The 12136-nt window shown below is 35.4% G+C and overlaps 1 protein-coding gene across 5 annotated transcripts in view; it reads left to right on the top strand.

The window, feature by feature from the left end:
• The window catches only part of LOC125035345 (attractin-like protein 1), a 41840-nt gene that overhangs the window by 21429 nt on the left and 8275 nt on the right, over positions 1 to 12136 (top strand). For 3 of the 5 annotated variants that reach the window (XM_047627673.1, XM_047627676.1, XM_047627675.1), the window contains exons 3-12: positions 1 to 118; positions 951 to 1144; positions 1475 to 1678; positions 1853 to 1932; positions 2105 to 2597; positions 4067 to 4247; positions 4524 to 4835; positions 5077 to 5148; positions 6101 to 6296; positions 8105 to 8176. The exon at positions 1 to 118 is cut by the window's left edge and continues 11 nt beyond it. In XM_047627673.1, coding sequence (XP_047483629.1) covers positions 1 to 118; positions 951 to 1144; positions 1475 to 1678; positions 1853 to 1932; positions 2105 to 2597; positions 4067 to 4247; positions 4524 to 4835; positions 5077 to 5148; positions 6101 to 6296; positions 8105 to 8176 — 1922 coding nt within the window. The remainder of the gene's footprint in view (positions 119 to 950; positions 1145 to 1474; positions 1679 to 1852; positions 1933 to 2104; positions 2598 to 4066; positions 4248 to 4523; positions 4836 to 5076; positions 5149 to 6100; positions 6297 to 8104; positions 8177 to 12136) is intronic. The other 2 variants (XM_047627674.1, XM_047627677.1) reach the window with 2 other exon arrangements.

Genomic DNA, 12136 nt, shown 5'->3' on the forward strand with positions numbered 1-12136 from the left:
TCCAGGACGACTACCAAGTACCACACATACCTGAGGTGGTAGCCAAGTCGGGCTATGCACTGCTATACTTTTATTCGGATGCAGCTTACAACCTAACAGGATTCTCAATATCTTATAGGTAAGTTGCCGGTACAGGAGATGAGTCGTTAGGTCTCAACGGCATTTTTGTTTAGTCTTCTAAAGGACAGCTGTGGGGTTTGGTATTTCATGTCCGCACAGAACAGAAAAGAAAGCTTCCTCTTTCTTTTCTAAATTTCTGTCTGCTTTAACCCTTAGACTTTGATGCCTTTGCAAGATGATAGATAGGTAAGATAATGACAAAGAAATGAAGAAAAGGGAAAGTAATACGTATTATCATTATATTCATAAGGATTTGATGGCCCAACATCTGTCTATAAAAGGAGAGAACAGATCAGAAGTGCTTGTTTGAAGTCGTTCTAGATCAACAACAACCCCTCTAGGCCTCTCACAGCTGATCTGTCACAAAGGGCATTGACAATTTCAGATCAAGGAAGCTCCAGGATTCCACCTTGGTGCTGATGAAAGGCAGATCATTAAATCAGAGTGGTAGATTTACCCAATTGCTGTAGCTGAAATTATTCTCATATTGATAATACAGAGAATTAGGGATCTTTGTTTTGGACAACTTTTGCTAGGTCTTGTTCAGAGATTGCCAGTTGCCATATTTTGTTCTGATAAAAACTAATATTGCTTAGTATTTTATATATGGATTCTGTAGTTTAAAGGATTTAATTGTTTTTCTTCTTGGGATATGAAGTCCTCTCTTATACAGTATTAGTTATATACATTTCTATGAATTATTACTTTGATTAGAAAAGTCACAAGTAGTTTAAATAGGAGTAAATTATATGCACAATAAACTGTAGATAAGAGAGTGTTGATCATTATTAATCCTGCTCTTACGTAACAAACTGTTCTTGCCATCACAGAGTTGACGGTTGCCCCAGCACAGTTGTCGGCAAGGAATGCTCAAACAGAGGTGCTTGCCTGGAGGGGATATGTACGTGTGATGCGGGCTGGGGGGGACCTGCCTGCTCGGTGCCCGTTTGCCCGGAAGGCTGTTCAGGCAACGGCCAGTGCAAACCGGAGGAACACCGCTGCCAGTGCCATCAGGGATATACAGGTAGTGTACACTGACCAAATTTTCAGCTTTTGTCTCTTGTTGGGAAGGGTATTTCTTGTGTAAGGGTGGAATGATGAAAACTAAGAGAAAGGTTTGTTATAATACTTGTGTGATTGTAATACTTGTTATGATTACAGATCATTATTTAGAACCAAGTGCTGATTTGGGTCTTGAAATACACAAAGTAATTCAATGCTTCTGCAGGATGTTCACTGTTCATATTTCTGCCAAAAAAGAGCAGAAAGGATGGATTTTAGTATATGATCACACACAGTTTAGCATACTCATTAAAAAGAAATTTCTCGAGCTCTGACCTCTCCTTCCCACCAGGTGCGGACTGCAGTCAGGTCATAGAGGAGGGATGGTGGGAAGTGGTTGGCCACGACATCACCAGCCAGCTGACCAATCCAGATCCGTTCTCCTCTATGCTAGAGCGAGGGTCACATGCCACTGTCCTTATCAATAATGCAATCTGGGTCATAGGGGGTTATTCCTTCACAGAAAAGCCTTTTGTTTTAAAATACAATATTACAGGTGAGTCCTATTCACTTTTTTCTTTTCTTTTTCTTTTCTTAAAAGTATTGATCTTCAACAAATTGTACAGAAATATATAAAATTTTGTTGATGAAATGCTTATTTATTTTTTAAAAGGTAGACTATAGGTAATTGGTTTTGGTTATTACAATTTTATTTTCTTGCACATTTTAGAAGACACTTGGAGAGCTTTGGAGAGTCGGAGCATAAAGAAACCAGTCTCAAGATACGGGCATTCTGCGGTGGTGTATAATGTTAGTCTCGAGCCTCTGTATTTTTACTACTTGCAGTTTGTCGATTTGTGATTTTTGTCAGAAACAAAAAGAAAGATATAATAACCTCTTCTTCATATTCTTTGGAAGTTATTGATCTTTTCTTCATCTTGGTAATTTTGATTACCCTTTGCCTGGCCTTGTTTTCCAACAGGGATCGATATACATGTACGGAGGCATGAAGGAGGACGGAACCATCACCCGAGAGTTCTGGCAGCTAGACACCTCCTCCCTGGCCTGGTCGCTGGTCCCCTCGGAAAAAAGTTCCAGAGGAGGCAAGAGTCGCAACGGGCGCAAGGGGAGGCTGGGACGTCGGGAGGGAAACAGACGCAACAACAGAAGTGGGAGGAGCAGAGAAAATAGGCAAGAGAACATCAGTAGCCGAAGAGAAGGAAGAGAGGGGAGAGAGGGAGACGAGGAGGATTTTGCGGAGGAGGATGGAGAGGCAAGCGACCATTCACCAAAGCGGGAGAATGGGAGTGAGACAGGGGGTTGCCTGACTTCGTCGCCTGGGCCATGTGCACCCATACCCTGTGTAGGGCATGCGGCCGTGGTGGTGCAGAAGGTGAAGAAGAATGTTATGCTCGTCATCTTTGGGCATTCTTCCAGATATGGATATTTAAACACAGTCCAAGAGTATGATTTCGGTAAGAAGTGAATTATCATCATTCGTGTCATTTAGCATCTGCATATGTTGTAATTCTCCTAGTTAACCCTTTTTCTTACCCTTTTTTTTTTTTTTTAATTGATTGAAAAAAATATGTATTTACAGCCTATAGTTTGTGAAATTTACATCTTAGTCCTACAGTGCTGGTAGGTTATGTAAAAGAAATATGCATACAATGCTGAATTTTTCCAAACTGGCTCTTTGGTTAACCATTGCTTTTTCCATTTTATTTTTTATATCAGTTTGAAAATTAATGTATGTAGAGAAATCCCTTGTTACTTCTTATATTTAATATACTTATATATATATATATATATATATATATATATATATATATATATATATATATATATAGGATTTGAAAAGTTACCCTGCTGCTACATTATTATTTCTCTCGGCTATTAACCCAATGGCGCCGGGTATAGCAAATTAAAAAAAACTCTATGCTCTGGCGAACGGCGGCAGCGCGCCGACTCCGAGCGCGTGATATCGGTCCATCAAGCCGAATCATTGCCTCGGGGCGTTTTGGCGCGGCGCCGCTGCGGACAGCCGCACGCCGCACATCGTGCGTATTGTTATGACGGCGATAGCCGTGACCCGTCGCCATTGGGTTAATTGTGTTCAAATTTTATTTGTATCTTTAAGTTTTATGCTGACATTAAGTTTACTTTTTTACATAAAATGGTATATATTATTAACCTCTTATAGCTGGGCATGCCTATAGCCATCATGACAACCAACTCATCTTGATGGGTACGGCTATAGGCATCATAAAGCAAGATGAGCAGGAAGTTCCGCTGTACATAGTGGACTCCCCGGCCAAAAGACTTGACAGTTGCCAGAAGTCACCAGAATGAGTGATACCCAGAGATTTCTGGTACCATCATTGTAGGATTAAGGGAATTAAGACCTTTCTTTTTCTTCTTCTTTTTTACTCCTCAATGATGGTATCACAAATCTCTCGGTGTCACTGACTGTGGTGACTTCTTAAAACCATCCTGCCATTTGCTCAACATGCTCTACTGCTCTATTGCCTATAGCCAGCATGATGAGTCAGTTTGTTATGACGACAGTAGGCATGTCCTGGCAGATATGGGTTAAAATGAGTAGCATACTAAAAGTTCATATGACAAATTAATGTTATGTTGCATCATCACTATTCTGTAGTTGCTGGTCTCATACAGTTTTTATTTAGGGCTGAAATAGGGGTCTAGTAGTATAAACCATTGTAAATTTCCTATGGGATAAGAAGCAGTGGTGTTGCTCCTATCAAGTAAACTAAGTCACTGTCCCACTGTCAGAGCAGCCAGCCCGATCCAGATTACAACATGACCTCTGCATTTCTCAGAGTCTGTGTTCCTCAAATTTGTAGGTTGTTGGTATACATACACCACTTCTCATTGATGTCTGAGGTTAGTTGCAAGCTTACTGTTCCCAACGTGATTTCAGAGCAAGGTAGCTGGGAAACCATAGAAACACGAGGTGCAGTGGTGAGTGGTGTTTATGGTCACACGGCCGTCTGGGATCCTGTGACCTCTCTTGTTTACGTCCATGGTGGTCTACTCTCCATCACTTCCACCAGTCATGTTGTGCCCTATCTGATGACTTATGATCCTGTCAAACACATATGGTAAGAGTGCAGTTTTTCTCTCAAGCTTTCTTTCTTTCTTTCTTTCTATCTTTTTTCTTTCTCTTCTGTATCCTTATTTAGTTATCAGTGCTATTATCAATGTTACTTTTTTTTTAGTGGAGACAGATTCTATATAATTTTTTTTTCTTCTCTTTTCTTTCTTTTTTTTCTCTCTAGTATTACCAAAAAAAATAAGACAATTTAATTTTAAAGCTTGTAATGACATGATGTGAGTAATTTAGATTATAAACTTTTCTTCCTTTTCTACCCCTCTAGGAAACTGCGAACCCCGGCTCCAGTGCCTCGGTTCTTGCATTCTGCCGTCCTTTTTAAAGGTTTAATGCTGGTGTTCGGAGGAAATACGCATAATGACACAGCCTATTCTTACGGTGCAAAGTGTTACAGTGCAGACTTTTTGGCCTACGACATAAGCTGTAATTCGTGGCACACAATGCGAAAACCCCCCAACCTATACCTTGATGTTGCAAGGTATGGACACACAGCAGTGTTTCACCAGGAGGAGATGTACATTGTTGGGGGCTTCAACGGCAAAATGTTGGGCTCTGTGCTGAAGTACCATCCAGGAGAGTAAGTTCTTCGACCAAGAAAGTGCTATTATAGTTGATCCTTTTAGTACTGATGTAGAGGATATGTTTTTTTTTTTTTTTTTTGAGTGAATTTTACCTTTAAGTAAAATCAATCAGTTGCTTAGAATCTCCATTGATTTGCACAGAAGAAACTTTATATGTCTTATTTACTTTTTGAAATTACTTTTATTATTATTATCTTTTATATTACCTGTTACTGATTGGTTCTTCTTGTATTTCAGCTGTGAACCCAGGTTAACATCAAGCGAAGAGTGTTTGACAGCATACCCAGGTGTTAAGTGTGTATGGAATAGGTAAGTTAACACGCCCTGTACATTTATGTTTTTTTATTTATTTATTATTATTATTATTATTATTTTATTTTATTTTATTTTATTTTTTCCTTCTTCTTCTTTATCTTATTTGATAAACTCAGTCACCACAGCTTAATGTAACACCCCCTGTAGTGTTTAGTGAATATTGTTACATACAGATGGCTCCACATGTGCTCAGCCTGCAAGGAGTCTAGCAGTAGGACCCAGAGACCAGTCCTGATTCCCCATTCCTTGAATTGGCAGGAAAATATGTTTTTCTTTCTGATAATATTAATATCAATACTGTAATTATTCTTATTGATATTATGATTATCAAATTGTTATTAAAGTTTTTGTAATATGAAAAACAATGAAAGAATACAAAAGACACTTTCCAAAAATCAAGAAAAAGGGCAAACAGGTGTGATAGGTAGGACTAATAACTGACTCCTTGTTGACTAGCACTTGTAGAACCATCTGTGTGTAAATACAATAAATAAACTTATATTACAGTGGGCATGGCATGTATTCTTGCCATCTGTGCCAATTGGGATAAGATAAGATGTAAAAAAATAAACATTCAGGCCCCTAAGAGCTACACTGCACACTCTAGCCTATGTGTTGCGGTTAATGATTGCTTACCTACCACCAAACATTTAAGACATGCTTTTCCAGTTGTTTAATTATCTAATGAAGTTCATATAATGAGAAAAAATGTAGGGCTAACATTAAAGTTACATAGTTGTGTCATGGGTCTGGAATGTTTCTGTGACTACATTAGTGAGTCTTAGTAAGCAAATAGATATTGGTACAGCAGTTCTGGAAACCCATGAATCATTGACAGTCAGGCATAAAGCTGATATCTTAAAAGAGTGGAAACAGGATATATAGTAAACCAGTTTGTGCAAGATGATACAGCTAATACAATGTCCTTTTAACATTCCCCTTGCAGGATCTTAGCACGCTGTGAATCAATTGATTTAAAAGATAAAAAAGCCTACGATGTGTGTCCAGCAGTGACAGCAAAACATAATTTCACTGCTCTGTGCAACACCCAAACATCTTGCCACTCTTGTGTCTTCAATACTTACAACTGCTTCTGGTGTAGTAGCTCCTGCACAGATAATAAGTGTACAGAATACACAAAGGTTAGTCTATGTTTAACTTTTGTGTTTTGTGAACATTGTGGATTGAAGTCCATTTAGATTTTTTTTTTTTTTTTTTCCCCCAGTTATTTTTTAGGGTTATAGAATATTTGCATGAACTGTATTGTTTATTTATATATATATATATATATATATATATATATATATATATATTTTTTTTTTTTTTTTTTTTTTTTTTTTTTTTTTTTTATTGATTGATTGTTTCAGCCAGATTAGTGATCAGTGATTTTAGTATATCAGGACCAAAAGTGTTAAGTCAGCAAAATTAGTGTTAAGATAAGTGTGTTTTAGATATGGATGTTGTGAATATTATCCATAGGTCTTATTTCTGCATATGAATCATATTTCAGTCATTAGTATGGAAAGGTGTGTGAGGAATATATTACATAGAATTTCTTTGGTAGAACATTTTTTTCCCCACTTCTTTTCTTCTGTAGATTTATCATGTTTAGATTTAAATTTATTGATTATAGAACATTATTTAAGTAGTCTTTATTTCCTGTGACACATCATATTCCAAAAAGTGTCCTTAGATTTGTACTTGTTTTTCAAGTTGTGAGTTGATGTATCATTTGGTTCAGCTCTAATTAAGTATAAAGATGATTTAAATCCTGTTTAAGTATATAATAGTAGCTGCTTCTATGCTTCATTATAATTGTTGCATAATTATTATCGATTGTAATTTTTAATTCGTTGTTAATTTCATGTTAGTGACGTGCCTGTCTTTTTATTTTTCTTTCTTTCTTTTCTCTTTTTTCTTTGTGCATATATTTTGCCTGATGATATTAATTGGTCTCCGTGTGGTGCTTGGCTGCGTGAATATCAGAATCGATATACCAAAATGGGTGAATGTGTTATATGTGGAGCTGCTGTTCTCATATGAGTTTTCTTTGTTCTATTTATTTATGTATTTGTTTTTATTGCATGTAGAAAAATGCATTTCTGATAAATGAAGTTTTAAAGAGTTTGATGTTAGATGTAACTTTTAAATACATGAAATATGTCACTAGATCGCAGGAGTTCTCCTAATACTTTGAGAATAATTAGAGATATGCACACACTCACTCGCTCACACACACACACACACACACACACTCTCTCTCTCTCTCTCTCTCTCTCTCTCTCTCTCTCTCTCTCTCTCTCTCTCTCTCTCTCTCTCTCTCTCTCTCTCTCTCTCTCTCTCTCTCTCTCACTCACTCACTCTCAATCTATATCTCATTGCCCACACACATTTATGAATCACACATTTATGAATTAGATTGGTAGATTGACAAAGGAAGCCTCTTTTGTGGGCCTATAAAAAGGTATAAAAAAAAAAATGTTAATATGCAGTGAGACTATGAAGTGAAGAATTCACCCTCATTAAAGAGATAAAGAGGAAGGTGGCTATTGCTTTTCAATGCTTTGGGGTTGTTTGTAGTTTAGTGTGGTAATTCATGGCCATCACTAGTTTCATATTCAAGTATCATAAACACTGATTCATCATAATTAACTAGTAAACTTTGACTCTCTGATAGCTGAGGATAAATTTAAGTATGAATATGAACACTGGTAATGGGTTTCTTGTATTAGTTCTAGAATGTAAATGGATAGAAACATAGATGTGACTACCCAAAAGTGTGCGTGAGTGTGTTGTGTGTGTGTCATTTATAATGTTTATGTTCAGTCTTTGTCACTGAATGTTCTAGTAATGTTTGGAAAACTCCTGCGGATGTTAAAGCACTGAAAAGAAATGTGTTTATTTTGCTTTGTCCCAGTGATGGAGCAGTAACTGTCTGTCTTGTTTCTAGCAGCCTGAAGGTGTGATGAGTTTGAGTAATGGTCTCCTAAATAAAGAGGTTCCAAGGCCAACTAAGGTGGTGGTATGTTGGTGTTTGCTGCTCCCTCCCTTATACTGTTGTTCTGTCTGTTTGTCTTGACCTGTCCGAGCTCTGCATGAGAGAGTTCGTGAACGTTCTTGTGGGAGATGCCTGTGCTCTGTTTCTTTTTATTTGTTTGTTTACGTATTTTGTTTTTGATTTATTATTATTATATTCTTTTAATAAAACCTTTTGAACTTACTAATACTTTTGGTGGTGGTTTTGAAGTGCTCCCCTCTCCATACTTTTTCATTTTCTTTTCTTTCTTTTTCTTTTCTTATTGCATCATTTGCTTCTTTTTTTTCATTTTGTATTATTCCATTTTGTGTGTTTGTTTGTTTGTTTTTTACCTGTAATATGTTTTGAAAGATACTTTTAAGGTGTAACTGTATTTGAGGCATTCAGATTTTTTTCTCTCTCTCTCTTTTCTTTTCTTTTCTTTTCTTTTGTGTTTTATGCAGGTTACTTAGTCATTCTGAATACTCATTGAATTTCTTCTTTCTTATTAACAGTAACATTCTTATTTACAGTCTTAATGATATTATAATTGCAGAAAGAGAAATAATTAGGTAAATGTGTGTATGCATATATATATGTGTGTATGTATGTGTATATGTGTGTGTGTGTGTGTGTGTATAAATAATATTATATGTATAAATATAATATTATATATATATATATATATATATATATATATACACATATGTGTATGTATATATATATATATATATATATATATATATATATATATATATATATATATATATATACATACACATATATGTATATATACAAATATATAAATGAATGTATGTATATATACTCTTTTCTTCTCTTTTTCTTCATCCTCTACTTCTTATCGAGTCTATTGAAAGTTAAGATTTGTAGATTAATATTTGGAATGTTTGAGATTTTAATTTTGTCTTAGTTTTCTTTAATTATGAATTTTATTATTTTTATTTGTTTGCAAAGAGAGAGTGATATTTTCGTATTACATTGGTTACATATATTTCTGCAAGATTTCTTAGATGTTTATTTATTTGGCTAGAGTAAAGATGGAATTGGATTTTTATTACATATTTAGGTAATTTATTTAGAACTTATAGATGTGTTAATAGTTTTAAGCAATTTTTATTTCAAATTGGTTGGCTTTTTAGGATAGGATGTTAGGCAGAATAGGGAGAGGTATAAATAAGGAGATGAAGACGAGGAGAAGAAGAGAGAAGTGATAGGAGAGATGAAGGAAGATGGGTAATAAATTAAAAAAATAAATAGATAAATAAATAACTAAATAAATAGATATGTGAATAAAAAGTTAAAAAAGCAGTAGATGAGAGAAAAATAAAGATGGGTAAATGAATAGTCCTTTTGCAACAGTGTGTGTGTGTGTGTGTGTGTGTGTGTGTGTGTGTGTGTGTGTGTGTGTAAAGGGGTAAAGTAGGAGAGAAAGAGGAAGAGTTGAAGAGAGCAAGGTTAAAGGAAGAAGGGGAATAAATGAAAGAAGTAGGAAGCCAGGAGGATAATGGTGATAGTGGTGAGAGAGAAACTTAGAACCGGTAAATAAAGATAGAGGTCGTCCTTCCCGTAAACGTGTTTGTGCAGTGTTATGAAGGTACGCTTCCTTCTGCTTCCATGTTTGCCACAGAACACTGGCAATGTGTGGACTGCGCGTTTCATATCCCGTAGCCTGGAACCCTTGCCGGTGAGAGTAGGCCGCTGGAGTTTCAGATACACTAGTCGAAACTGGTGGTTCAGGCTTTCGCAACATTGAGTGGCAGCACTCTAGATAGTATTTCTTAGAATTTTATGTTTTGTGATATAGTATATGCTATTGTGTTTTTGAGTCATTTCCATTTTCAATGTATTATTATTATTATTATTATTATTATTATTATTAATTATTATCATTGTTATTTTATTTATTTATGTATTTTATATATATATATATACTTTTTATCATTTTCATTTTCATTTCATTATTTTTGTTAATTATTCTCTCTCTCTCTCTCTCTCTCTCTCTCTCTCTCTCTCTCTCTCTCTCTCTCTCTCTCTCTCTCTCTCTCTCTCTCTCTTTTTTTTTTTACTTACAATTTAATGTCACATCAGTGTTGTCATAAATATTTTCATTATTGTTATTGTAACAGTATTATTATCTGTCTATTCTTTTCTATTCTGTTTTATATTTTATTTATTTGGGGGCTAAGTTATAGCAAATGAGTCGATATGGACTTAAGAAATGCGAAAGAAGTTAAGGAATGAATGAGATAAAAAAAAAAAATTAAATGCTTAATTGTTGCGATTGCTAATGTTTCAACTTATTTTTTATTGTTTAATTTTGTAGGTTGTCTTTTTTTATATTAAGAGCCTTTCCTGTTTTTGCATGGTGATTTGTTTGTGCATCACACAGGTCTGCTGAATGGAATGCTGTTTAGTTGTTTGTGCATTAGTGAGTTTAAGTAAATGCATGAATGATACTAAATAATGGTTATAACTCTTTCAAGGTTAATCTTGTTGTTTTGGAATTTTCTTTGGGATTTTCAACAGTGTATGAAGTATTGCGTACAATTACTAATGTTTTTGGTTTGTTTTCGTGTGCACTCATCCTCCCAGAAGACTAATCTTTATGAGATTTTGCATGCGAGGCACAGTTGCAGTGCAAGTTATTGATTCATATTCACTGTGATACTTTTTTTACTTATTATGATGATGTGTTTTCTTCATCATTTCGTGCTCACAATTTGCTGTAAAGAATTGGTTGAAGCTGAGAGTTTGTTTCATTCCGTAAGTTAAAAGAGATGAAAAGAGAAGTGAAATGCAATAGAAAATGAGTTGGAAGTGTGAAAATCAGGGATGATAACCTTGTCAGTCAGGAAGATTCTTGATCTTTTAAACAGTTAAAAGTATCGGTAAGCCCATCACTCCCCGTAGTGAGTTCTTATAGACTTCACTAAGAGCAGTGGGATAGTACTCCCCAGTCTCCTCTCCCCCCTACCCACCTCCTGCCTCTTCCTGGGTTGTAGCCATGCTTAATTGCAGCCTCTGATTTCTTGCAATGAGCCTGTGGAACACGAGAGCCCCCAGGGACACCCCCCTAAATACTGGCGAGGGATTGTTTAATCTCTCAATGCCTGCTGACTTGGAAAGTTCATATTGTTAACATTGGAATTTGTTTATCATTCACATTTGGAACTTTGACATACTTCATTTTTATGAGAGGCCATAATACATGGCAATTGAGCTTGTAATTTGTAAGAGAAAGAACACAGTAAAGTTTAAGCAGAGTTACAGATAGTCCACAGTTGAGTTTGATCCTACAGGCAGGTTTCTACACACTTCACCTTCTTGGGTCGAGAAAATGACATGGTATTCATCCGTTCTGTATTTATTGTGAAATGAAGTGCGTAGCGATTGAGTCGGACTGTATTATAGATTTGTTTCCAAATTTATAAATGTAAAACAAACAATGTCACTTTTTAAATCTAAATTATTTCTTTATAATTATTCTGTATGGTATTTTGTTTAGATATTGTCTTCCATTTATTTATTTACTATTTCTTTTCATTTTTTTTTTCAAGGAATGTGGTGGATAAATATAGACAACATAGAATATTGTATTGGGTATATTAGTCTTTAAGATATCATAATAAGAAAATACATATTCCCTCCTAATAAAGGAAATCACATTTCTTCTGAAATCAAACGTCTGGAAGTTCATGCTTACTTCCTATGAGTAAAAATTGACGAGTCCACACTATAAGCTGTATGATTAATGCGTTTATATATAGTGACTTCATTAGAGTTGCTTAATTCTGATGACCATGAAATATTGAGATGTTATATATATCATGGAACATGGAATTATCCAGTCCCATTCATTCCTCTTCTGCACTTGTCACAATGAATGCTGTGTTTGAATCCATGCCTCCCTTGATAATTTCATTCTGAAAGAGATCATGAATTACC

The sequence above is a fragment of the Penaeus chinensis genome, chromosome 19 (assembly GCF_019202785.1).
Source record: "Penaeus chinensis breed Huanghai No. 1 chromosome 19, ASM1920278v2, whole genome shotgun sequence".
NCBI lineage: Eukaryota > Metazoa > Arthropoda > Malacostraca > Decapoda > Penaeidae > Penaeus > Penaeus chinensis.